Source organism: Heteronotia binoei, chromosome 2 (assembly GCF_032191835.1).
Source record: "Heteronotia binoei isolate CCM8104 ecotype False Entrance Well chromosome 2, APGP_CSIRO_Hbin_v1, whole genome shotgun sequence".
In the NCBI taxonomy this organism is placed as follows: domain Eukaryota; kingdom Metazoa; phylum Chordata; class Lepidosauria; order Squamata; family Gekkonidae; genus Heteronotia; species Heteronotia binoei.
In genome coordinates, this window is record NC_083224.1 from 192,203,006 (window position 1) to 192,230,183 (window position 27,178).

The 27,178-nt window shown below is 49.9% G+C and overlaps 1 protein-coding gene across 1 annotated transcript; it reads right to left on the bottom strand.

Moving 5' to 3' along the window:
• Positions 1-602: 602 nt before the first annotated feature.
• On the bottom strand, positions 603-27,178 carry RAB3A (RAB3A, member RAS oncogene family). Its single transcript, XM_060232760.1, has 5 exons — positions 27,003-27,178; positions 14,326-14,553; positions 12,727-12,845; positions 5,426-5,550; positions 603-2,474 (listed from the first exon to the last, which is right to left on the bottom strand). Exons 2-5 carry the CDS (start codon positions 14,551-14,553, stop codon positions 2,284-2,286), a joined length of 663 nt encoding a protein of 220 aa, XP_060088743.1. The 5' UTR covers positions 27,003-27,178; the 3' UTR covers positions 603-2,283.

Consider the following 27,178-nt stretch of genomic DNA (forward strand, 5'->3'; position numbering starts at 1 on the left):
CCTCCACTTGCACCTGCTGGAATGGCCTTGGGTCAGCCATAGCTCTCGCAGGAGTTGTCCTTGAAAGGGCAGCTGGTGTGAGAGCCCTCTCAGCCCCGCCCACCTCACAGTGTCTGTTCTGGGGGAGGAAGGGAAAGGAAATTGTGAGCCTCTCTGAGACTCAGAGTGGAGAGGGCAGGATATAAATCCAGTGTCATGTTCTTCAAAGCAAATTGCTCTCAGCATTTGACTAATTTATCCGTTAAGATATCCACCCTATTCTAGAGAAGATCCTTCCTCCCTGGAATGAAAGCTTCTGGACACGCAGTAGAAGTCTCACTGCCTGGCTTCAACAACCGGAGGGCCAGTTTACTTCTGGTCTCCTTATTTGCTTCAACTCACCCAAAGCTGCCTTCTCTACTGAATCAGACCCGTCCTCCTTCGGTTAATCAAGGTCGGTATTGTGTAGACTGGCTGCCCTCAGGCAGAGAAGGGTCTTTCTCTTCACCCCCTACCAGACCCTTTCAAGGAGAGACGCTGCCCAAGACAGAACCAGGGGCCCCCCCGTGTGCCAAATCCGTGGCTCCACTTTTTTTTTGGCAAGGATTTCAGTATCAAATTGCTTCTGTGATCAGCTGTTTTTATTTCTCCACAATATCTCCTTAAGTACAGTGATTTTTTTTTGTCATTTTCTTTTTTAGGAAATTGATTTTGACAACTCCAAGATAGTATGTTTTTAATACAGTACAGCTGTTTTTTTTTTTTTTTTTAATTCCATAGAAGTAAACTTATCCCCAAAAGGGGTGTGTGTTGGGAGAGAGGGGTACAATTTGTGTTGAAGTATCTGTAAAACCAGAAAAAAAAGGCAAAAACCCTCTAGGAATAAATAAAGGGGGGGGGGGGGGAGGAGGCTGTAACAGTGGGTTTGGTCATCCAGAGAATTCATCCACAGAATGCACAGTTCTAGGCAGGAAAACTGATTACAGGCATGGAGGGGTGGGATGAGACGGGAGGGCTGGGTACGGCAGAGCTCCTTACCTTCTCTTGGGGCAGGACCAATGGGCCGCAAGAGGGGCGAGGAGCCCAACCCCCCTTCCAGCCTTCATCTGCCCCCAGCCCATCTCAGTTTTCCTTTTAAATATATATGCTATATATTATATATTTTATGACTCACAAGCAACTGAAAAACCAGCACAGTATTGTTTTTTTTTAAAAAAAAAAAATCATAAATACCACCAGCACAGGCATGATACAGCAATGAGGACTTCCACGCACACGCCAACGGAGAACCCAAACGCACACAGGCGATTATTTACAGGGACTGCAGAGAGAGAGGCTGCTTCCCCCCCCGCCCCCACTCTTCTGCACACACAGGAAGACAGGCCTCCCTGGGGTGAGAACTCAACAAGATTGGGCACCCAAGAAATGCCTGGGGGGGGGGGAGTGTCTCTGTTCTCTCTTGGGGTCAGCAAGCCAGGGGGGGCAAAGAAGCTGAATACTTGCCCCTCCAGCAGCCAGCAAAAAGGCAAGCGGGTAACTGCATCTGAAATCCCACCTCCCAACGAAAGGGCCTTCCTGCGGGGGGAGAATGTCTGAATTTAACCGGAGCCCGTGGGCAGGCATGGAGGGAAGATATTCAGGCACACAAGCCCCAGCTGGAGTCAGGCAGGGTATGACCTAACCAATGCTGCCCACTAGCTTCTGTGACCGAGAAGCCACGATAGGGCTGGGTGAACAGGGCCAGACAGAGCCCCCAGTAGCCTACCTGTGGAGGGGACGGTGTGCCCAGAGGCAGAGCGGGACTTTAACCTGGCTTGCCGGAACGGACTTTGCAATGGATATCTTTCCCCCACAGGTATTTGGGCAGGGGCAAAGGGGGATTGCCATTACAAAGAGAATCTCCTCTCCCACGCTAGACACAAAAAGAAGGGAGAGTACAACAAAAATCGAAGAGGAAAAGACTTGCAAATACGGGGGAGATTTTTTTTTTTTAAAAAAAAAAACACAACCCAATAAATAAATAAACTCGGTCTAACAGAACAATTAAAAGCGCTTCTCCTAAATTAGATTTCCTCCACTGGACCCAGGAGAGGGGGGCACTCACAGACAACCACGCCGCCACCCCCTCCCGCCCAAAATAAAAGGACGGAGTCACAAGTCCCATATACCGGGTCAGCGCCCCCCCCCCCCCCCAGCATAAAAGGGTAAGCATTGGGGTGACGACACTGGGGTGGGGCGTCTAGGGCTTTGGGTTCCCGAAGGGACAGAGAGGGGAGGGGGTCGGGGCGCCACACCAAAGTCTTTTTAACAGGCACAGTCCTGGTGTGGGGGAGCTTGTTGGTCAGTCAACTGGGGACCCGGCTTGGCCCCGGTCACCGCTGGGTCAGCCGCATCGAGGGACTCGGACATCTTTTCGCAGATGATGTCCACCAGGCGCTCGAAAGTCTGCTTGACGTTGATGTTGTCCTTAGCGCTGGCCTCAAAGAACTCGAATCCTGGGGCGGAAGGAAGGAAGGAAGGCAAGACACAGACGGGAAGAGGAAAGGAAAGCGTGAAACTCAAAGCCAGGGAAAGGGAGTGGGTGTTTCTACCAGGCAACTCAGAACATATATGAACATATGAAGCTGCCTTCTGCTGAATCAGATCCCACCCCCCTCCGGTCCCTCAAAGTCAGTATTGCCTACTCAGACTGGCAGCGGCTCTTTCTCCAGGGTCTCGAGCGGAGGTTTTTCACACCTACTTGCCTGGACTGTTTTGAGTTGGAGATGCCAGGGATTGAACCTGGGACCTTCTGCTTACCAAGCAGAGGCTCTACCACTGAGCCACCGAATTGGACATATGACGTTGCCCTATACTGAATCAGACCACGCCCCCCTCCCCGGGTCCATCCAACACAGTATTGTCTACTCAGACTGGCAGCGGCTCTCCAGAGTCTCAAGCTGAGGTTTTTCACATCTACTTGCCTGGACCTTTTTTAGTTGGAGATGCCAGAGATCGAACATGGGACCCGCCCCCCACCCCCAGTTCTGTGCCCAACGAGAATCCTGTGACTTGTGCAAGTATTTAGAACAAAGCAGGAGTCCAACTGCACTTCTAAGACCAACCCAAGTTTTATTCAGAATGTAAGCTTTCGTATGCATGCGCACTTCTTTAGACCAGGGGATGGGTGCAGTGGGCTGAAATACACGTAGTTGGTGGGTTAAGAGTGTAAACTGATACGAAGTGAGAATCAAACGGCAAAACAGTGTAAGAAACTGGAAGAACGTCTGAGCTCGGAAGCAATGAAAGGTAATAAAAGCTGCCTGTCAATTGCTATTGCAGCAAATCTAGGTAAAACAAAAGGACGTGCATTAACTAGTTCTTGTCCTCCTATCCCCTCCTCTGAAGACGTCCGCATGTATACTAAAGCTTCCATTCTATTAAAACCCAACACTAACAAAGCCAGAATGTTACCTGGATTTATGGCACTTCACACCTGACCTACATCAATCTGCTTTTTTATCACCCTCCAATGTTTTTGCAGCCCAGTCCACAACATCAGCTAACAGAGACCCCAATTTGTGATTCCTTTAATCCGCTAAAAACATTCCCAGGATACTACAGACCAACTCGCTGCCCACTTATATTAAGAATTGCTGCTTGCCGTTCCACTTTTGTCTGATGAGGTCTGCTTAGGGCATACGAAAGCTGACATTCTGAATCAAACTTTGTTGGTCTTAAAGGTCCAACTTGTCTACTGCTTTGCTGAATCAAACTTTGTTGGTCCTTAAAGGTCCAACTTGTCTACTGTGAGAGCCCTCTCCAGCCCCACCCACCTCACAGGGTGTCTGTTGTGGGGGAGGAAGGGAAAGGAGATTGTGAGCCGCTCTGAGACTCTTCGGAGTGGAGGGCGGGATATAAATCCAATATCTTCATCTACCTCACAGGGTGTCTGTTGTGGGGGAGGAAGGGAAAGGAGATTGTGAGCCGCTCTGAGACCCTTCGGAGTGGAGGGCGGGATATAAATCCAATATCTTCATCTACCTCACAGGGTGTCTGTTGTGGGGGAGGAAGCGAAAGGCGATTGTGAGCCACTCTGAGACTCTTCGGAGTGGAGGGCGGGATATAAATCCAATATCTTCATCTACCTCACAGGGTGTCTGTTGTGGGGGAGGAAGGGAAAGGAGATTGTGAGCCGCTCTGAGACTCTTCGGAGTGGAGGGCGGGATATAAATCCAATATCTTCATCTACCTCACAGGGTGTCTGTTGTGGGGGAGGAAGGTAAAGGAGATTGTGAGCCGCTCTGAGACTCTTTGGAGTGGAGGGCGGGATATAAATCCAATATCTTCATCTACCTCACAGGGTGTCTGTTGTGGGGGAGGAAGGGAAAGGAGATTGTGAGCCGCTCTGAGACCCTTCGGAGTGGAGGGCAGGATATAAATCCAATATCTTCATCTACCTCACAGGGTGTCTGTTGTGGGGGAGGAAGGGAAAGGCGATTGTGAGCCGCTCTGAGACCCTTCGGAGTGGAGGGCGGGATATAAATCCAATATCTTCATCTACCTCACAGGGTGTCTGTTGTGGGGGAGGAAGGTAAAGGAGATTGTGAGCCGCTCTGAGACCCTTCGGAGTGGAGGGCGGGATATAAATCCAATATCTTCATCTACCTCACAGGGTGTCTGTTGTGGGTAAGGAAGGGAAAGGAGATTGTGAGCCGCTCTGAGACTCTTCGGAGTGGAGGGCGGGATATAAATCCAATATCTTCATCTACCTCACAGGGTGTCTGTTGTGGGGGAGGAAGGTAAAGGAGATTGTGAGCCGCTCTGAGACTCTTCGGAGTGGAGGGCGGGATATAAATCCAATATCTTCATCTACCTCACAGGGTGTCTGTTGTGGGGGAGGAAGGGAAAGGAGATTGTGAGCCGCTCTGAGACCCTTCGGAGTGGAGGGCAGGATATAAATCCAATATCTTCATCTACCTCACAGGGTGTCTGTTGTGGGGGAGGAAGGTAAAGGAGATTATGAGCCGCTCTGAGACTCTTCGGAGTGGAGGGCGGGATATAAATCCAATATCTTCATCTACCTCACAGGGTGTCTGTTGTGGGGGAGGAAGGTAAAGGAGATTGTGAGCCGCTCTGAGACTCTTCGGAGTGGAGGGCGGGATATAAATCCAATATCTTCATCTACTGCTTTGCTGAAAAAAACTTTGCTGGTCTTAAAGGTCCAACTTGTCTACTGCTTTGCTGAATCAAACTTTGTTGGTCTTAACGATCCAACTTGACTTCTATTTTGTTCTACTGCTCCAGACCAACACGGCTGCCCTCCTGGATCGGTCTTTGTGCAAGTATTCCAACAGGTTTCATTGGCGCCTTTTGGGAAGGAGGAGGAGCTCCGGAGGCAAGGCAAGGCAGCCCCCCGCCCCTGCAAGTGGAAATCCCACCCCCCCCAGGCTCTGCCCCCACTCACCCAGATGTTCTGCGAGCTGGCGGCCCCGCTCCGAAGACACCACCCGTTCATCCTCCATGTCGCACTTGTTACCCACCAACAGCACTTGAGCATTATCCCATGAGTAGGTCTTGATCTGGGTTGACCTGATGAGAGACAAAAGGGGGGGGGGCGGGGACTCCAGCGGTCAGCAGAACCACATAGGCCAACCCCACGCAGCACAGCCAGCCCCAGCGCACCCCCCGCCCCCCAAGAGGAGGAGCTCTGTTTCCGCTCAGCCAATCGGCTGCCTTCTTTCGATGGCTGCTGGCCCAAGAAAGATGCCCGAGAAAACCCCACATATGGTCCCCCTTTCCTGCACCCATGGCAACGGCCACACCTGTTCGACCCAGATCCAGTCATTCAGGCCATCTACCCAAAGGGAGTGGAAAAGGAGCGCAAGAAACTCCTCCCAAAAAAAGGAGGGGGGGAGAAGACAGAGGAGGAGGAGGTGATGAAGATGATGATATTGGATTTATATCCTGCCCTATACCCTGAATCTCAGAGTCTCATAGCGGTCACAAACTCCTTTGTCTCCTTCCCCCACAACAGACACCCTGTGAGGTGGGTGGGGTTGAGAGGGCTCTCCCAGAAGCTGTCCTTTCAAGCACAGTGGCTCAGAGCGGCCTACAATCTCCTTTCCCTTCCTCCCCCACAACAGACACCCTGTGAGGTAGGTGGGGCTGAGAGAGCTCTCCCAGAAGCTGCCCTTTCAAGGACAGAGAGCAGCCTACAATCTTTTCCCTTCTTCCCCCACAACAGACACCCTGTGAGGTGGGTGGGGTGGGGCTGAGAGGGCTCTCCCAGCAGCTGCCCTTTCAAGGACAACTCTGCCAGAGCTATGGCTGACCCGAGGCCATTCCAGGAGGTGCACGTGGAGGAGTGGGGAACCAAACCCGGTTCGAGTTAACCACTATACCAAACCGGCTCTCCTCACCAAATTGAGGAGGGGGTGCGCACAAGGCACAGGTGCAGGTAAAAAGATCTATTCAGCTTACAGAGGACTAGGGAGTTTGAGGACTCTCTCCACGAAGGGGACCCGCAGCAGGTGGAGAATTAAGCCTTCATATTCTGTGCGCATTTGAACACCCAGGTATGTTTAATTGACTCGAAGCCATGCAGACTGACCTGCCTGTTTTCCAAGCGGTCTGGAGGGTCAGTCTGCCAGGCCAACCACACCGGCTGGGCCTCAACAATGAGGCTGGAGTCAGCTATCTCCTGGTGGCTGCTGCTGTGGTGGGGGGGGAGGGCAACAATCCCTTTTTTCTCATGGGTGGTCCTACAAGGCTGCTGACCTTGTAGTGCTGCAGCACAAAATGTGGCCCTCTTGCCGAAGCCAAGCAGTGCCGGCTAGAACAAAGTGGGAGTCAAGTTGCTCCTTTAAGACCAACAAAGTTTTATTCAGAATGTAAGCATTCGTATGCATGCACACTAAGAGAGCAGCATACATCCAAGAGTTCTGAAAGAACTCAAAGGTGAACTTGTGAATCTCCTGACAAAAATATGTAATCTTTCATTGAAATCTGCCTCTGTTCCGGAGGACTGGAAGGTAGCAAATGTCACCCCCATCTTTAAAAAGGGTTCCAGAGGAGATCCGGGAAACTACAGGCCAGTCAGTCTGACTTCAATACTGGGAAAGTTGGTAGAAACCATTATCAAGGACCGAATGAGTAGATACATTGATGAACACAAGTTATTGAGAAAGACTCAGCATAGGTTCTGTAAGGGAAGATCTTGCCTCACTAACCTGTTACAGTTCTTTGAGGGGGTGAACAAACATGTGGACAAAGGGGACCCAATAGATGTTGTTTACCTTTACTTTCAGAAAGCTTTTGATAAAGTTCCTCATCAAAGGCTCCTTAGTAAGCTTGAGAGTCATGGAGTAAAAGGACAAGTCCTCTTGTGGATCAAAAACTGGCTAATTAATAGGAAACAGAGAGTGAGTATATTTCATTGAATGCCCATGAATTTTTGTATTGTGAGAAAGGGAGAAAAGTACTTCTTTCTCTACTTTCTCCATCCCGTGCATTATCTTGTAAACCTCTTTCATGTCACCCCGCAGTCGATGTTTCTCCAAGTTAAAGAGCCCCAAGCGTTTTAACCTTTCGTCATAGGAAAAGTGTTCCAACCCTTTAATCATTCTAGTTGCCCTTTTCTGCACTTTTTCCAATGCTATAATATCCTTTTTGAGGTGTGGTGACCAGAATTGCACACAGTATTCCAAATGAGACCGCATCATCGATTTATACAGGGGCATTATGATACTGGCTGATTTGTTTTCAATTCCCTTCCTAATAATTCCCAGCATGGCGTTGGCCTTTTTTTATTGCAGTCGCACACTGTCTTGACATTTTCAGTGAGTTATCTACCACGACCCCAAGATCTCTCTCTTGGTCAGTCTCTGCCAGTTCACACTCCATCAACTTGTATTTGTAGCTGGGATTCTTGGCCCCAACGTGCATTACTTTGCACTTGGTCAGGTTGAACCTCATCTGCCTCGCCCACTCAGCCAGCCTCAACACATTCCTTTGGAATGCCTCACAATCCTCTCTGGTTCTCACCACCCTGAACAATTTAGTGTCATTTGCAAACTTGGCCACTTCACTGCTTACTCCCAACTCCAAATCATTAAGGAACAAGTTAAAGAGCATGAGACCCAGTACTGAGCCCTGTGGCACCCCACTGCGAAGACTGCCCATTTATACTGGAGAAGCAGGTAGCTGCTAGCACTGTTGTGGCTAGGAGGGCCTTGTACCAGCACATCGGTGGCCAATGCAATTCAAGTCCTCTGCTTCTCTGAGGGAAAAACCTTCTCTGCTTTGGTGTCGATCTGAGCCTCCAAATGGATTAGAGACTGTGATGGTATAAGCTGTCTCTTCTGAAAGTTTATGAGGAAGCCGTGTCTCTGAAGCAATTGCACCACATGACTGATGTCCCGTTGACACTGTTCTTGGCTCTGTGCCCTAACCAGGATGTCGTCCAGAAAAGGGTAGGTGTGTATGCCCTTTCTCCTGACTGCTGCTATCAGAGACCAGAACTTTGGTGAACACACGAGGCGATGAAGAGAGGCCAAATGGAAGGGCCTTAGAATCATAGAGTTGGAAGGTACCGCTAGGGTCATCTAGTCCAACCCCCCCGCACAATGCAGGAAACTCACAAACACCTCCCCCTGTGAATCCTGTGAATTAGGATCTTCATTGCTATCAGGCGACCATCTAGCCTCCGTTGGAAAACCTCCAAGGAAGGAGAATCACAGAACCCTAGAGTTGGAAGGGACCTCCAGGATCATCTAGTCCAACCCCCTACACAATGCAGGAAACTCACAAACACCTCCCCCTAAATTCACAGGATTCTCATTGCTGTCAGATGGCTTACTACTACATCAGCAGCTTGTGATCTGGCGGCAAATAGCATGCTGTCCTGGGAGGCGTCGGCGGCAAACTGGGCCGCCCTCTTAATCTTCAAAAGAGATGTCTTTAAGGCAAGAGGGTCCGGTTCCAGATGTTGCAGCAAGTTGTCTGCCCAGTTGACAATGGCCCTAATAAAATTAGAAAGCACCGCAGAGGCTCTGATAGCTAAGGATGCTGCCTCATGTGCTGTTTTGAGTACAGTTTCATTCTTTCTATCCACTGGATCCTTGAGGACGTTGTCTCCATCCTCTGATAAGACCACTCCTGAATGCAATGCCGTGACTGGAGCATCCACCAGCGGAACCTTTAAGATTCCTATAGTCTCATCTGGTAGAACACAAAATTTTTTGGCAATGGTTTGAAGGGTAGTGCCTCCCCCCGGCCCCGGTACTGACCATTCCGATCTGAGTACTTGTTCAAAATTTTCAAGAAATGGACAACCAACTAATTTTTTACTTGGTTTTTTGAAGCCTCCAGCATCCAAGTTTGCTGTGGATTTTGAAGTCTTTATGTCCTCTTCATCTAAGGAGTAGTTCCAAGGCAGAAACAACTTTTTAAAGGAGTCTTTGGTAAAGATCAGGTTGAAAAAGTCTGGTGGAGCTCTCTTTGGAGTCTGAGTCCTCACCAGACCACTCCTCCTCCTCCTTATCAAATGTAATGATGACAGAAGAAGCAATAGATTTATTGCCTTCAGCCTCAGATGGAGTGTCTGTGCGTGCTAACTTCTGATGGTTCCTGGCTCTATTAGCAGAAGGAGAATGGGAATGGGAACTCTCTCTCCTTGACCTTCCTCTACTGAGAGCCCTCTTTCTCCCTCCCTCTCCTCTTACAGCTCCTTCTCCTCCTGAGAAGATGATTCTGAAGGAGCCGGGGATTCAGATCTGGAAGCCAGGGATGGTTTTTGTCTCCTGTAGTGCTGGTACCCACTGGACTCTGTGCTGGGAGAACGTCTCCTTTTCCCCCTTGTGCTGACATTCTGCTCCCTAGAATCATAGAGTTGGAAGGGACCTCTAGGGTCATCTAGTCCAACCCCCTGCACAATGCAGGAAACTCACAAACACCTCCCCCTCAATTCACAGGATCTTCATTGCTGTCAGATGGCCATCTCGCCTCTGTTTAAAAAGCTCCAAGGAAGGAGAGCCCACCACCTCCCAAGGAGGAAGCCTGCTCCACTGAGGAATCGCTCTAACGGTCAGGAAGTTCTTCCTAATGTTGAGACAGAAACACTTTTGATTTAATTCCAACCCACTGGTTCCGGTCCTACCTTCCGGGGCCACAGAAAGCAATCCCACCCCATCCTCTATTTGACAGCCCTTCAAGGACTTGAAGATGGTGATCCTATCACCTCTCAGCCGCCTCCTCTGCAGGCTAAACATGCCCAGCTCCTTCAACCTTTCTTCATAGGACTTTGCCTCCAGACCCCGCACCATCTTCGTCGCCCTCCTCTGGACCCGTTCCAGCTTGTCTATACTCTTCTTAAAATGTGCCCAAAACTGAACACAAGACTCCAGGAGAGGTCTTACCAGAGCAGAGTAAAGCAATACCATCACATCACGTGATCTGGACACTATACCCTCTCCTCCCCAAGTATACTGGTGCTGGTAGGGAGCTGTCGGTGGTATCTGGAAGAATGGGGAGTACCAGGTCATTTTCCAAGGATTTGTAGTCAGTTGGAGGCTGACTGCAGAAGGCGGGAAAAACCTGATTGGGCCATGTTATTAACTGTTGTGGGTGGCGGGCCGGCCATGTTTGATTGTGCTGCTAGAGCAGAGGGGCCGTAGTAAGGCAAGCCAGGGAAACCGGGCTTCATACACGGCGGCAGAGTGGTTGGAAAGGCAGGAAGTGCATTCATAGTGGACAGCTCACCAGGCGTTTGTCCCAAAGGGGCCACGGCAGAGTCGCTAGGAACACAAGCAGCGAGATCGCTGTTTTGGCGGCTTTTTTCCTCTTCCGCTGTTCGCAGCCGCCCAGCAGCCTCCAGGCCTGTTCGCGGAGCTATTTGCGGTGCTGAACTCATCGCTGCCTGACATGGTGGCATGGGAAGGCTATGCCGGCACCTTGTCCCTCCAAACATGCTCCAAGAGCCGCGGGCGTCCTCAGCACTTCCCCGCTGTCCGAGGCCTCGGGCGGGCAAGGCTGGAGCTGCATGGGCACCGTCGTTGTTGTTCAGTCGCACAGTCAAGCCCAACTCTTTGCGACCCCCCGGACCAAGTCACGCCAGGCCCTCCTGTCTTCCACCATCCTCCGAAGTCTGCTCAAATTCGTGTTCGTTACATCAGCAACGCTATCCAGCCATCTCATCTTCTGCTGTCCCCTTCTTCTTTGGCCTTCGGTCTTTCCCAGCATCAGAGTCTTCTCCGGGGAGTGCTCCCTTCTCATTGGTGGCCAAAGTATTTGAGCTTCAGCTTCAGTATCTGACCTTCCAGGGAACAGTCAGGGTTGATTCCCTTTAGGACTGACTGATTTGATCTTCTTGCAGTCCAAGGGACTCTCAAGAGTCTTCTCCAGCACCACAGCTCAAAAGCATCTATTCTGCGCTCGGCCTTCCTTATGGTCCAGCTCTCACAGCCATACATGCTGTGCACCATTACTGAGCCTTTTTGAGGAGCTCACTTCCACAGCAAAGGAAGCTAAAAAACCCAGCCTCTGTTGTTTCTGCTTTTCTTTTTGTTTTTTAGTTCTTTCTTTCTATATTATTATTAGTTTTTTATATCTATTAATGGACTAGTGTTAAGAGCTAGGCTCTGGTAACCTCCTGGAGTGGCAGGGCAATCAAAACGGGAAGTACACCCCCCCCCCTCTAGGTCCTAAGAGGCATACAAAAATTTGCACCGCCCTGCCCGGAGCGAGAGGGGGCATGACCTAACCATCTCGGCTGCCTTCCCCCACTGAAAAGAGAAAGAAGTCCTTTTCTCCCTTTCTAACAATACAAGAACTCATGGACATTCAATGAAATTGCTGAGCAGTCGGATTAAAATGGATAGAAAGAAGTCCTTCTTCACCCAAAGGGTGATTAACACGTGGAATTCACTGCCACAGGAAGTGGTGGCAGCTACAAGCATAGCCAGCTTCAAGAGAGGATTGGATAAAAATATGGAGCAGAGGTCCATCAATGGCTATTAGCCACAGTATATTATTGGAACTATCTGCGGCAGTGATGCTCTGTATTCTTGGTGCTTGGGGGGCGGTCACAGTGGGAGGGCTTCTAGTGTCCTGGCCCCATTTATGGACCTCCTGATGTGTTTTTTGCCACTGTGTGACACAGTGTTGGATTGGATGGGCCATTGGCCTGATCCAACAGGGCTTCTCTTCTGTTCTTATGTGACACAAAGTGTTGGACTGGATGGGCCATTGGCCTGATCCAACATGGCTTCTCTTATGTTCTTATGTGACACAGAGTGTTGGACTGGATGGGCCATTGGCCTGATCCAACATGGCTTCTCTTATGCTCTCATGTCTGGGGCAGTGATGCTCTGTATTCTTGGTGATTGGGGAGGGGGGCACAGTGGGAGGGCTTCTAGTGTCCTGGCCCCACTGGTGGAACTCCTGATGGCACCTGGGGCTTTTGGCCACTGTGTTACACAGTGTTGGACTGGATGGGCCACTGGCCCGATCCAACATGGCTTCTCTTATGTTCTCATGTTTATATTGGTTAGTCGTCTTGCTGGCCCTTGTAAGGGCAGAAAGGTGGGATACAAGTTTTGTAAATAAAATAAATCCATTTCAGAGTGCTCAACTTGCCCAAAAGTCGATCCTAAAACACTGGAGAATTCTAAGCTTGCACACCAGTTTCCCCTTTATACCCCTGAGCAACTTTTGCTCTCCCCCCCCACCCGCCAACACTCTGAGCCAACGGAACTCAAGGGAACTGACCAATCTTGGACGGCATTGAACGACTCTTCATTGGTGATGTCATACATCAGGATGAAGCCCATGGCACCCCGATAGTAGGCGGTGGTGATGGTCCGGTACCGCTCCTGGCCCGCTGTGTCCTGAAAAAGTACGTGTGGGTGGGGGGGAGAGACTTGGTTTTGTTTACTCATTTATAAAGCTTGCTTTTTAGCCCGTGGGGCTGTTCATCAAATCATATCAAGTAACAACTCGCCCAGCTAAGGCAGTCTGATGGTCTGGCTTTGCCCTCTACCCTGACTGTGGCCAGAGTAGAGAGGTCAAGGCCTGGAAAAAAACCAGAAAAATTCAAGGAAAAAATGGGTTTTCCCCTTTTTTTCCTGAAGCCTTTTTTGGGTTTTTTTTCTGAAAAATTGAAAAAAAAAATTGATTATGGAACGTTTTATTTTAACATGACGAATAAACTATTTTAAGACCAGGTGTTCAAATATTTTCCAAATCATTTCTAAAAAACGTGTATGGTATCAGATTATTCCAATTTCTGTGCACTGAGGACAAGAAAATCCTAGGTCATGCCCATTCATTGAAACTCAGTCCTGCACGCCCTTCTAGACACTCCCCCCCCCCTTCAGTTCTTTTTATGAAAGTAAGTTTTATTTTTATTTAATATTGTGGAGAGGAAATACGAATAATTGTTACTTCTGGATTTTTAAAAATTGTTTTGTGGAGGTTTTTTTGTCTGTTCCACATAAACTAGTAAACAGTTCGGGAGATTGTTGCTTCATTTGCTACAATTACAAATAAATATTATTTAAAAAGTAAATTCTGTTTGTAATAATTGTTTGGATACACTATATTTTTAATATGCTAGTTGTGATAATTTCATGCCGAGGAGAATTGTCCATAGTCATATTTTATGTTCCTAAGGTAACAGAATGACTTTCAATCTGGAAAAGAAAAAAAGAAGTGCTAATGTAGCATTTTTTTTTCAATTTTTCCAAAAATTTTCGGTTTTTTCCCCAGGAAAAAAATAGGTTTTTTTCCGAGCTTCAAAATTTCTGGAAATTTTACATCTCTAGGCCAGACCAACACAATACAATAACCGTTATTGGCATGATACCAAACATTGCAAGGAACCAATCCATCCCTCAAACGGCAATTTGCAAATACATTAAGCGCCTTCTAGATGCAAAATATAAAAATTTTGGAACCGTTTCAATTAGCAATTGGTTCCGAGTTGACAACAGGAAGACAATTTTATATTTGTCGGACTTCACTGTTGCTCACTCAGACAGGGGTCAATGATTATGGAGCGCAGGCCCGAGTAAAAAGTACCGTTTAGGAACAAATGTTCTAAAGTTTCTATCTCTGGACATGCACAATCTGTTAGTACAGGGAGTTTTTATAGAATCTTCCAAGAAACATCGCAGATGGTAGCACATTGAACCTAGCCAGCCCGTTTTTTAGCCCATGGGACAGTCCATCAAGTAACAACTCGCCCAGCTAAGGCAGTCTGATGGTCTGGCTCTACCCCGACCGTGGCCAGACTAACAAGCGTCCCTCGCACATGCTCCTGCGGTAATCCTTACAAAACCACCCTCCAAGGTAGGACGGCCGCCTCACCCAGATCTGCAGCTTAATGCGTTTGTCGTTGCGGTAGATAGTCTTCACTTTGAAGTCGATGCCGACGGTGCTGACGAAGGCCGGGGTAAAGGAGTCGTCGGCATACCGGAAGAGGAAGGACGTCTTGCCGACGCTGCTGTTCCCAATGATGAGGATTTTGAACATATAGTCGAAGTTCTGGTCGGAGGACTCTTTCTGGCCGTAGCGGGCATCGGTCGCAGAAGCCATCTGGGGTGTGGGAGAGGCAGCAGGACTGGACTACTCACAGCCCTGGAGATTTCGAAGCATCCCTTTCCCCCTCCTCCCCTCCCCCCAAAATAACTCCCCCCCTCCCGGAATTTTGAGCAAAACTGAAATATAGGCAACACCTACTTTCCTACACTAAACTTATTTTGCTGATTTAATAACATAAAATGGACCATTACAGGGGTGTCAAACACGCAGTCCAAGGACTGAATCAGGCCCTCAGAGGGCTCCTATCAGGCCCCTGAACTTGGCCGTCGTCTGCTTCCTTCTCCCTCTCGCTCGCTTCTTTCTGCGTAACAGCTTGCTTTGCAAGGCTTGCTCAATCGCGCAGCAGCTACAGAGCAAAGTCTCTTATTTTCTCCACTGCGGAGGAAGGGGGGGAGGAATAGCTTGCTTTGCCAGGCTCTCTCAATTGCACAGCAGAGCTACTGAGCCAAGCCTCTCTTCCCTCTATTGGTTGAGGCTCCTCCCCTTCCTGGTCCCCTGGGGAAGGAAGGAAAGAGCCAGAGCTTCCTTTGCCCAGTTCCCTGGATCCCATGGGAGAGATACAAAGAAAGCACCTTTAAGACGAGTGCTACTGTTTTAAACATGTTTTATTTTAAGGGTTTATTTTTTAAAAAAAAAATCTTTAATTGTGTTTGTCTGTCCTTTATAAAATTTATCTCTCTGCTACCTAATCTTAAATAGGTACACACATCACCCAGCCCAACAAGGTCTCATTTATGTCAGATCCTGAGTTCGACGCCCCTGATTTATAACTTAGCAGATAAAGTTGTGCTGTTTGCCATATTTATGGTATTTTAAAGTTTAAATGGCTTCTTTTTTCTATTTCAAAAACATTGCAAACATACCTAATACTTGGGGAAAAAATGCAAACGGGAGGTAGAAAAATTCTGGAACGAACCAAAGAAAGTGTGTTCTTTGGACAGAAACACTCTTGTACAACACAAACCACAGAACTACCAGCAGATTTAGTTATTAAGCAACGCTAACAGTGAAAACGCTTTGTCCAGCAGGGACACCCTTTAAGACCAACAAAGTTTCACTCTGGGGATCACCTTTTGTTTGTGTGCAAGCACTCTTATACCCAGAATAAAACTCTCTCAATTTTAAAGGTGGTACCAGACTCAAATTTTGTTCCATTGCAGACCAATACAGTGACTCGGTGAATCTCACAAATGTCTGCTCTATTCAACGGACTGTGGGCACCCTTGTAAAGAGCAGACTGTTCAACACAGCCTCCTCTCCCTCCCCTCCCCCCCCAAAAAAAAACCCCCCAGAGTAGTCCTGAGGCAAAATCAGCACTGGCTCATCACTACCTCTTACGCAAAGAGCATCCCACGCCTCCTCTCCTATTTGAGCAAAAGGTGTGATTATATAAAGAAGGTGTGATTATATAACGAAGAGTGTAGACACTGCAGCAAGCTGTTAAGTGCAACTTGGTGGTCAATTCACCAGTCCAATGTTATGAACTTGACCAGTCATTTTAGCTGCTCTTACTGGACCCCAGTCACATTATATAAAGGTAAAGGTAGCCCCCTGTGCAAGCACCAGTCGTTTCTCATTTGGCCAACCTTGGAAGGATGGAAGGCTGAGTCAACCTTGAGCCAGCTGCCTGAACTCAGCTTCCGCCGGGATTGAACTCAGGTAGTGAGCAGAGCTTGAACTGCAGCACTACAGTTTTACCACTCTGCGCCACGGGGCCAAAGGAATAGACAGCTTTAAATGGAGACTGGACAGATCCATGGAAGAGAGAGCTATCAGTTGCTAACTAGCCATGGTTAGGAAAGAGAACCTCCACTTTCAGTTAGCCTCTGAATCCCAGAGCCAGGAGGCAACATCAGGGGAAGGCCTCGGCCTCTGTGCCCTGTTGTTGGACCTCTAGAGGAACTGCTTGGCCATCGTGTGAAAAACAACAACAATAAGAACTGGGATCACAGGAAACAAAAACACGGTGTCTCTAGCATGCTGTGGGAGAGCACGCTGCCATGTCACAAAATTCACCAGTTGGTTTAGCCCATAAAAATTTGTGAGAGTTCATGGTTTGTGATCTGAGCACGCCACAATCCGTAAATCGAACCGCATTTTCCTGGTTGGTGCCCATCCCTAATGACTGTATTTTCCAATGTCATTATCTAAACTAGGGATGCCAAATATGTGTCCTGGGGGCCAAATAGAAGACAACGACGACATTGGATTTATATTCCGCCCTCCACCCAGTCTCAGAGCGGCTCCCCATCTCCTTCATCTTCCTCCCCCACAACAGGCACCCTGTGAGGTGGGTGGGACTGAGAGGGCTCTCCCAGAAGCTAACCTTCCATGGACAGAGTCTCAGAGTGGCCTACAATCTCCTTTCCCTTCCTCCCCCACAACAGACACCCTGTGAGGTGGGTGGGGTTGAGAGAGCTCTCCCAGCAGCTGCCCTTTCAAGCACAGAGCGGCCTACAATCTCCTTTCCCTTCCTCCCCCACAACAGACGCCCTGTGAGGCGGGTGGGGCTGAAAGGGCTCTCCCAGCAGCTGCCCTTTCAAGGACAGAGTCTCAGAGCTGCATACAATCTTTCCTTTTCTCCCCCACAACAGAAACCCTGTGAGGCGGGTGGGGCTGAAAGGGCTTTCACAGCAGCTGCCCTTTCAAGGACAACCTCTGCCAGAGCTATGGCTGACCCGAGGCCATTCCAGCAGGTGCAAGTGGAGGAGTGGGGAATCAAACCCAGTTCTCCCAGATAAGGGTCAGCGCACTTAACCACTACACCAAACTGGCTCTCTCAGGCCCCCGGACGGCTCCTATCAGCCCCACGAGCAGGTCTGCTTCCATCTCTCTCTCTCTTGCTTCCATCAGTTATCAGAGACTCTTACATAAAATATTGCAAGAGTGCTAATCTTTTAAGCATGTTTTATTTAAAGGGTTTTTAAAAAGCCCTTTAATTGTGTTTGTCTGTGTCCTTTATAAAGCTTATGGCTCTGCTACATCTTATCGCACACACGGCCCGGCCCAACAAGCCCTTATTTGTGTTAGATCCGGCCCTCACAGTAAATGAGTTCACCACCCCTGATTTATACATTCTGTGATGTCCGCAACCTTCACGCCAGGCAGGCAAGTCCCCATGAGGTCAAAACATCTGTCACAGACCCCTCGTCTTGCCCCAAGAAGGGGGGGGAGGGTTCCTTTCTAAGGGATCACATCCCTTCTCCCAAAAGAGGCATCACAAGGTATCAGTTATTCCAGGAAGCCTCTTTAGATCATGATTACAAACTTGCCTCAAGACAGCCAGTTTGGTGAAGTGGTTAAGTGTGTGGACTCTTATCTGGGAGAACCGGGTTTGAGTCCCCACTCCTCCACTTGCACCTGCTGGAATGGCCTTGGGTCAGCCATAGCTCTGGCAGAGGTTGTCCTTGAAAGGGCAGCTGCTGTGAGAGCCCTCTCCAGCCCCATCCACCTCACAGGTTTTCTGTTGTGGGGGAAGAAGGGAAAGGAGATTGTAGGCCGCTCTGAGACTCTGTCTTTGAAAGGGCAGCTTCTGGGAGAGCTCTCTCAGCACCACCCACCTCGCAGGGTGTCTGTTGTGGGGGAAGAAGGAAAAGGAGATTATAGGCCTCTCTGAGATGCTGTCCTTGAAAGGGCAGCTTCTGGGAGAGCTCTCTCAGCCCCACCCACCTCACAGGGTGTCTGTTGTGGGGGAGGAAAGGAAAGGAGATTGTAGGCCACACTCTGTCCTTGAAAGGGCAGCTTCTGGGAGAGCTCTCTCAGCCCCACCCACCTCACAGGGTGTCTGTTGTGGGGGAGGAAGAGAAAGGAGATTGTAGGCCACTCTCTGTCCTTGAAAGGGCAGCCTCTGGGAGAGCTCTCTCAGCCCCAACCACCTCGCAGGGTGTCTGTTGTGGGGGATGAAGGGAAAGGAGATTATAGGCCTCTCTGAAACTCTGCCTTGAAAGGACAACTTCTGGGAGAGCGCTCTCAGCCCCACCCACCTCACAGGGTGTCTGTTGTGGGGGAGGAAGGGAAAGGAGATTGTAGGCCGCTCTGAGATTCTGTCTTTGAAAGGGCAGCTTCTGGGAGAGCTCTCTCAGCCCCACCCGCCTCACAGGGTGTCTGTTGTGGGGGAGGAAGGGAAAGGAGATTGTAGGCCGCTCTGAGATTCTGTCTTTGAAAGGGCAGCTTCTGGGAGAGCTCTCTCAGCCCCACCCGCCTCACAGGGTGTCTGTTGTGGTGGAGGAAGGGAAAGGAGATTATTGGCCTTTCTGAGACTCTGTCCTTGAAAGAGAAGCTTCTGGGAGAGCTCTCTCAGCCCCACCCACCTCACAGGGTGACTGTTGTGGGGGAGGAAGGGTAAGGATATTATAAGCTGCTCTGAGACTCTGATTCAGAGAGAAGGGCAGGGTATAAATCTATGGTCCTCTTCTTCGTAGAATTGGAAGGGGCCATACAGACCATGTAGTCCAACCCCCTGCTCCATGCAGGACCAGCCTAGGGCATCTCCAACAAATAATCCTCCAGCCGCGTTTTGAAGACTGCCAATGAAGGAGAGCTCCCCACCTTCCTAGGCAGTTGGTTCCACCTCTGAGCCACTTTGACTGCAAAAAAATTTTTCCCTAGTATTCAGCTGGTGCCTTTCTGCTTTTCATTTGAGCCCATTTCCGATCATGAGAAGGAGGGCAGGAAGGGCTGCATCAGTGCTTAGTTCTTGCGGCCCCTTTTTACACATCCAAGGAAATGCTGTTCACCACTCTGGGGACAGACAGCAATTTTCCTCCAGGCCAGGGATGCTGGGGACTTTTTGCCATCTTCTGGGCATGCAGCAGGGATCACTGGGGATGTACGTGCGGCGGGAAGTGTTTGTGAGTTTCCTGCACTGTGCGAGGGGTTGGACTAGATGACTCTGGAGGCCCCTTCCAACTCAGTGATTCTATGATTCATAATTTTCATCCTTTAATATAAAAGCACAGTGCAATCCTAAAAAGCGTTTTCAAGAAAGTAAGCCCGATTGATGAAATCTGGACTTACTTCTTTGGTTGATTTACGTTATTTGGAGGCCACCTTTCTCATTTGGACAAGGTGGATTATGCAGAATGAGTCAATGCAGACCACAGGATGGGGCATTCAGTGAACAATGCAATAGGAGTTAGGGTTGTAGAACCAATCCGAAACCTAAACACAGACCAGAAGCAAAGCCTAAGTCAGGGGTGTCAGACATGCAGTTTGGGGGCCAAATCAGGCCTCCAGGGGGCTCCTATCAGGCCCCTGAGCAACTGGCTGTCATCTGCTTCCTTCTCCCTCTCTCTTGCTTCCTTCTGCATCACAGCTTGCTTTGCAAGGCTTGCTCAATTGCACAGAAGCTACAGAACAAAGCCTCTATTTTCTCCATTGGCTGAAGCTCCTCCCCTTTGGGAGGAACAGCTTGCTTTGCCAGGCTCTCTCAATCGCACAGCAGCGCTACAGAACAAAGCCTCTATTTTCTCCATTGGCTGAGGCTCCTCCCCTTTGGGAGGAATAGCTTGCTTTGCCAGGCTCTCTCAACTGCACCAATGAAAAAACAGGGACGGGGAGAAAAACTAAACAACCAGAAAACACCAAATATCTCCCTTGTATAATGAAAACAATGTACTAAATATCTCCCAACACATAAATAACAATGTGCTAAATATCTCCCAACACATAAATAATACACAGAACACTAGTATTACATGAGAAAAATTCAAAAATACACACACTGTTGCCAATAAATACAATTCAGAATAACAAAAACCAAACCACCAAATTCCACGACAGTTCCAGGCTTCCAAGGAATATGTAAAGACTTATACAACACTCAAAGGTGATAAAAATGTATTCTCTATATGCTATGGGAGAGCATGCTGTGCATAAAGTACGTTTTCAATGGGATTTCGATCGTTATGTTTCCCATTTCGATTGATATCTTTGTCAAGAGATGCACATGCGAATAACCAAAAGCCTGACTCAGTGGTACATACTTTATGCTGAACCAGTAGCTCTTATGTTGAGGCTCCTCCCTTGGGAGGGGGGAGAGCTCACTTTGCCAGGCTCTCTCAATTGCACAGCGGAGCTACTGAGCCAAGCCTCTCTTCTGTCTATTGGCTGAGGCTCCCCCCGTCCTGGTCCCCTGGGGAAGGAAGGAATGAGCCAGAGCGTCCTTTGCCAAGTCCCCTGGATCCCATGGAAGAAATACGAAGAAAGCATCTTTAAAACCAATGAGTGCTAATGTTTTAAGCATGTTTTAAGTTTTTTAATATATATATATGTGTGTGTGTGTGTGTGTGTTAGTCTGCGTTCTTTATAGAATTTATATCTCTGCTACCTAATCTTAAATAGGTACACACATGGCTTGGCCTGACATGGCTCGGCCCAACAAGGTCTCATTTATGTCCGGCCCTCATAACAAATGAGTTTGACACCCCTGGCTTAAGTATTATTTATGAGGCAAAAATGATACAGTAGGACCCCAGTTTTAGCAAGCTGTATGTCAGGGGTGTCAAACATGCGACCTGGGGGCCAAATCAGGCCCCCAGAGGGCTCCTATCAGTCTCCCCCGAGCAACTAACTGTCATCTGCTTCCTTCTCCCTCTCGTTTCCTTCTGCATCTCAGATTGCTTTGCAAGGCTTGCCCAATCGCACAGGAGCTACAGAGCAAATCCTCCATTTTCTTCATTGGCTGAGGCTCCTCCCTTGGGGAGGAAGGGGGGGAGGAATAGCTTGCTTTGCAAAGCTCTCTCAATCGCACAGCGGAGCTACTGAGCCAAGCCTCTCTTCCTTCTATTGGCTGAAGTTCCCCACCCCAGACCCCTGGGGAAGGAAGGAAAGAGCCAGAGCTTCCTTTGCTCAGTTCCCTGGATCCCATGGGAGAGATACAAAGAAAGTACCTTTCAGACCAATGAGTGCTAATGTTTTAAGCATGTTTTATTTTAAGGGGTTTTTTAAAAAAAAATCTTTAATTGTGTTTGTTCTTTATAAAGATTATATCTCTGCTGCCTAATCGTAAATAGGTACACACATGGCCTCGGCCCAACAAGGTCTCATTTATGTCAGATTCGACCCTCATAACAAATGAGTTTAACACCCCTGCTGTATGCTATATGTCAGGGGTGGCCAAACTTGCTAAATGTAAGAGCCACACAGAATAAGCGTCAGATGTTTGAGAGCCGTAAGATATGATTGTCCGATGTTTGAGAGCAGGCACGCAAGACGGAAAATAGATGAGGGAGGGAGAGGTGAAAAGAAATAAACTTTAACTTTAAATGCATTCTCCAAGCCAGCAGTGGGGGCTTTGAGAGCCGCACAATGTGTGTGAAAGAGCCACAATTTGGCACCCCTGCTATATACACACCACAGCCCCTACTGATTTTTCCAAGTAATCTTGTGAACCATTTTGTACAGCGCAACCCTGCTGCTCGCGTAGAAAACCCCTCTTGAATAAGTCAGTTCCGCACCATTTGCAAAAGCCCGGAGAGTGGGAACCTCCCTTACCTTCTTCCTGACTTCTGAGTAGAACTACTCAAGATTATTCTTTACGTTTCAGAAAGAAAGGAACAAAAACCCTACAGATATTGATATCCAGATCGCAACTGTCCCTTTGTTTTCTAATTCTAAATCTTGTTTCCCCCCCAATTTCCCCCCCCTGATTTTAGGCTCTAGTTTTTCTTAAATCCTCGAGGCCAACCTTGCTCAAAGCGGAGCAGCAATGCAGGCTGCATCCATGGGCCTCCTGGCAACTGGAAGCGTGACAGATTTGGAGTTGCCACTGGAAACGGAGGCCACATCCTGCCTGACGTTAGCACTGGGACTCCGACCTACACAGACCAGCTGCTCGGAGGGAGAGGCTCCTTAGAAAATGCATCTCTGGGTGGAGGATTCTAACCCTGTCCCCCTGGAGCCATTCAAATCTCCCCATAACCGAGAGCTCCGGAAGTTAGCAGCAGGCCATTTAAACAGCTAAAAGAGGGGTGTCGAACTAGTTTGTTATGAGGGCCGGATCTGACATAAAAAAGACCTTTTGTTGGGGTGGGCCATCTCAGGCCGGACCATGTGTGTACCTATTTAAGATTCGGTAGCAGAGATATAGATTTTATAAAGAGCACAGACAAACACAAATATATATATTTTTAAAAAACTTAAAACGTTAGCACCCATTGGTTTTAAAGGTGCTTTCTTTGTATCTCTCCCATGGGATCCAGGGAACTGGGCAAAAGCAGCTCTGGCTCTTTCCTTCCTTCCCCAGGGGACTGGGGGGGGAGCCTCAGCCAATAGAAGGAAGAGAGGCTTGACTCAGTAGCTCCACTGTGCAATTGAGAGAGCCTGGGAAAGCAAGCTATTCCTCCCCCCTCCCTGCCCAAGGGAGGAGCCTCAACCAATGGAGAAAACAGAGGTTTTGCTCTACAGCTCCTGTGCAGATGAGCAAGCCTTGCAAAGCAAGCTGTGATGCAGAAGGAAGCAAGAGAGAGGGAGAAAGAAACAGATAACAGTCAGTTGCTCGGGGGCCTGATAGGAGCCCTCCGGGGGCCTGATTCAGCCCCCGAACTACATCTTTGACATCCCTGCACTAAAAGGTCATGGCCAGGCTCTGGAAGTTGGCACCCCATCTTTTTTTAGACATGCTTTGTAAATAAAGGACTAAATACAGGACTAAAGCCTCAAGTGCATTATCCATAATAACAGGCACCAATCTATATAAATGTAAGTAATTTTATACTAAAACTGAGTAAAACCGACAAGCCTGCCCGGGCACCTATGTGCGTGAAATGTCCACATTATCTATTCCCTGCAGCATAGCATTTTCAGCCATGGTAGGATCTGAACTGCCGCTGCCAGCTGCTTCAGGCTGGAGAAGAAATTGGGGAGCCGAGACCCTCTATATCTGGGCCACAGAAGCGCCGGCTGTCGCCATGACCATCAGGGCCCAACGGAACGCCAGTTCAGCCTTTTCTCTACCAACCTAACATGGCTTCCACATCTGATCACCCACGAGGCCAAAGACCCATGCAGCTGGCAAACTGCGCCTGAATCAATGGCATGTCGGCAGCACCGGCGTCAGCCTTCTCGCTCTTCTCTGCAACCTGTGACGTCTATCTCTGCATGAGATCCCCTCAGGCCCCCCGCATCATAAAGTATTGGGGGGGGGGGCTTTTCCCTTCCTGCCCGCACGCGCCCTGACCTTTCTCCTCTTGCTCTCCCACCAGCAAATCCACAAAGACCTCCCCTCCGCAGATTTGGACTTGATTCAAAATGACCCCCGACCTCCCATCCCCTTCTTTAAAATGCACACCAGCAGCCAACCAAGTCTCTCTCTGGACCTCACCGTAGCAGGGGCGACCCTCAAAAGCCTCCACTTTTTATCATTCAGTGGCAGTCGAGTCTGACTCTTTGTGACCCCATAGACCACTTCATGCCAGGCCCTCCTGCCTTCCATCATCCTCCAAAGTCCGCTCAAATTCATGTTAGTGCCAGGAACAAAGCCTCACATGGGCAGCCCCCTCCTTGCCCCCCCCCCCCATACTTTTCCCCTGATTGTCAATCTTTTCCCCTTCCCCAGAAGTCTTTAAATCTCAGACTCAGGCTAACTGCTGTGAACAACATTTTTATTCTAGTTATATCTCAATAGGCATAACTGTGTATATTTTTCATTTATTTTGCAATCGGAATTTGCACTGGGGTGGGTACATATGAATATATGAAGCTGCCTTCTACTGAATCAGACCCCCCCCCGGGTCCATCCAAGTCAGTCTTGTCTACTCAGACTGGTAGCGGCTCTCCAGCCCATCTGAGAATCCCACCAGCAGGCCCTCCCCAAAGACCGGCTGCATCTGCAGATTTTGCTTCCCTTCCTTCCCAGGTCCGTGGGCAAGGCTGTCAAAGGAGGGGGGTGCAGACACACACACTGGACTCTTTTTAGTTGGAGATGCTGGGGACTGAACCTGGGACCTTCTGGGACCAGATGCTCTGCCACTGAGCCACCGTCCCTCCCCTAAAGGGTGACTCCGTAGTGCTGAACATATATGAACATATGAAGCTGCCTTCTACTCAATCAGACCCTCCTGGGTCCATCAAAGTCAGTCTTGTCTTCTCAGACTGGCAGCGGCTCTCCAGGGTCTCAAGGTGAGGTTTTTCACACCTACTTGCCTGGACCCTTTTTAGTAAAAGATGCCGGGGATTGAATCTGGGACCTTCTGCTTACCAAGTAGATGCTCTACCACTGAGCCACCATCCCTCCCTCCATAGTGCTGAACATATATGAACCTATGAATCTGCCTTCTACTGAATCAGACCCCCCTGGGTCCATCAAATTCAGTCTTGTCTACTCAGACTGGCAGCGGCTCTCCAGGGTCTCAAGCGGGGGCTTTTCACACCTACTTGCCTGAACCCTTTCTAGTTGAAGATGCCAGAGATTGAACCTGAGACTTCCTGGTTACCAAGCAGATGCTCTACCACTGAGCCACTGTCCTTCCCCTAAACATATGAAGCTGCCTACTGAATCAGAGCCCCCTGGGTCCATCAAAGTCAGTCTTGTCTACTCAGACTGGCAGCGGCTCTCCAGGGTCTCAAGCTGAGGTTTTTCACGCCTACTTGCCTGGACCCTTTTGAGTTGGAGATGCCGGGGATTGAACCTGGGACCTTCTGCTTACCAAGCAGGTACTCTACCACTTAGCCATACCACTCCATTGATGGAGAGAGCATGGTTTCAGCCCATTTAAGTCCACATTTGCAGGAACACATAAGTTGCACTCAGGGCCCTTCTGGAAACCAGAGACCCAAACAGCTAGCCAGGGAAATGTCCACAGCTCCTCAAGGAATCAAAGATGGAGATGTAAGAAAACCACTCTAAAAGCTACAGCCATGGTCTGTTCCCAGGGGAAGGGATTTATCTCATCTTTATGGCAAACAAGATGCTGATTTATCTAAAAAACTACGTTTCACTGCATCGCCCACTTCAGCATTCTGTGCGCAACAGAGCAGATGCTTCCAGAAAAGCTACAAGGAGCAGAGTATAAAGGCTGCGAGACTTGCATGGTACACTGCCTCTGCACATGGAGGTTCCATTCAGCCTCCATCGCTAACAGTCCTCCGAAGGCTTCTGCACTTGGCTAATCTCTCTTAAGCCAGCTGCATCTCTTCCAACATCCAGGTTCCCGTGCAAAGCACTGCCTCTGAGAATCCCACCAGCGGGCCCTCCCCAAAGGCCGGCTGCCTCTGCAGATTTTGCTTCCCTTCCTTCCCAGGTCCGTGGGCAAGGCTGCCAAGGAGGGGGTGCAGACAGGCCCGAAGAAATAGTGGGGCCCAGGGCGGGCCAAGCCACTCCATTCAAACGCCACTTCCATCTCTATGGCCCCTCCATCGGAGGGCCTCCCATCTGCCCCCTTTGCTCACCACCACTCACCGCTGCTCTGAACAAGCGCAGCATTGCACTGTGCAGTTGGTCCACACTCCCCCCGGGGGGGGGGGGGCGGCTGCTTCTTCAGGCACTCCCTGGGCTGTCTGGGCCAGCCCTAGCCTGTTTGGCACCCTAGGAAAGGCTAACTTCTGGCGTCCCCTCCCCCCCACTGATAACATCACCCGATCACATGGGGTACCCAAAAGTCCAGCGCCCTAGGCAACCGCCTAGTTTGCCTACCAGGGCCGGTCCGCAGCCTCCTCCTCGCCCAAGGTGGCCGAAGGCGATCCCCTTGCCTGCTGGAGCCTCTGCGGCCAGAGCTCGTTAATATTAAACGGGTCCTTTGTGGCCAGGGCCGGCTCGCGGCCCGGGGTGCCAGGTGTCAGCCGCAGGCGGTGGAATTTCACCAGGGCTGAAGGAAGGCCCGCCAGCCAGCAGAGGAGGGCGGCCGAGCGGGCCACAACCAGCCTTTCCCCACCCCCACCCCCCACCAAATGCCCAACTGCACCCCAAGACCAATGCACCGGGCGCGGCGGTACAGGCACAGCGAGCCCAAAGAAGGGACTGCAATCCTGCAGCCCCCATGCAAGACGCCCGCCTCGCTTCTTCCCTCCCCGCGCGCTGCTCCCCCTCCCCAGCCCTCGCCCGCTGCAGCCCAACCCAGCCCAGCCGCGCCGCCTGTTTACCATCTGCACCGCAGAGGCTGCTTTGCACCGACGGCCATTAATGTTCCTCTCCCCCCCTCCCCCGCCTCTTCCTTTGCAGGGTTTTATTTTTGGGGAGGACTGCAGGCTCGCGTGCATCCCCTCCTTCCTGACCTTCCCTTTGCAGCAAAGCCCCCGGCCGGCCTTGCGTCCCCGCGCATCTTTTGCATGTGTCAAATGAAGGTTATTCCCTCCCCTCCCCCCCCCCTTTTCTCGCCTTCCAGGTGGAAGCAGCCGCGGCTGAAGGGGGCACAGAAGGTGCAGCGCAGCAAGCTGCGGGGCCGCGGAGGGGGCTCAAGCGAGCTTGGAGGGAGGGGCGGCCGCAGCGGGCCTTGACGCGCACTCACCTCGGGGCCGCGCTCCTGGTCTCGCAGCAAATGCAGCCGCAGCGCGCGAGGCAAGACCACCTGCCTGCAGAGCCCGGGCTGACGTCACTGGCCCTCCAGAGGGGCGGGGCCATGCAAACGAACCAGCCGCGTCACAAGGCAACGGGCCGCCTCCTCCTCCTCCAGGGGGCGGGATC

Coding starts and splice junctions, on each gene's coding strand:
- RAB3A (XM_060232760.1), bottom strand. CDS start 14,553: ATGGCTTCTGCGACCGATGCCCGCTACGGCCAGAAAGAGTCCTCCGAC. Junction 12,846..14,325: donor GCATTAAGCTGCAGATCTGG/GTGAGGCGGCCG, acceptor GTACTTTTTCAG/GACACAGCGGGCCAGGAGCG. Junction 2,475..5,425: donor CCAGCTCGCAGAACATCTGG/GTGAGTGGGGGC, acceptor CTTCCGCCCCAG/GATTCGAGTTCTTTGAGGCC.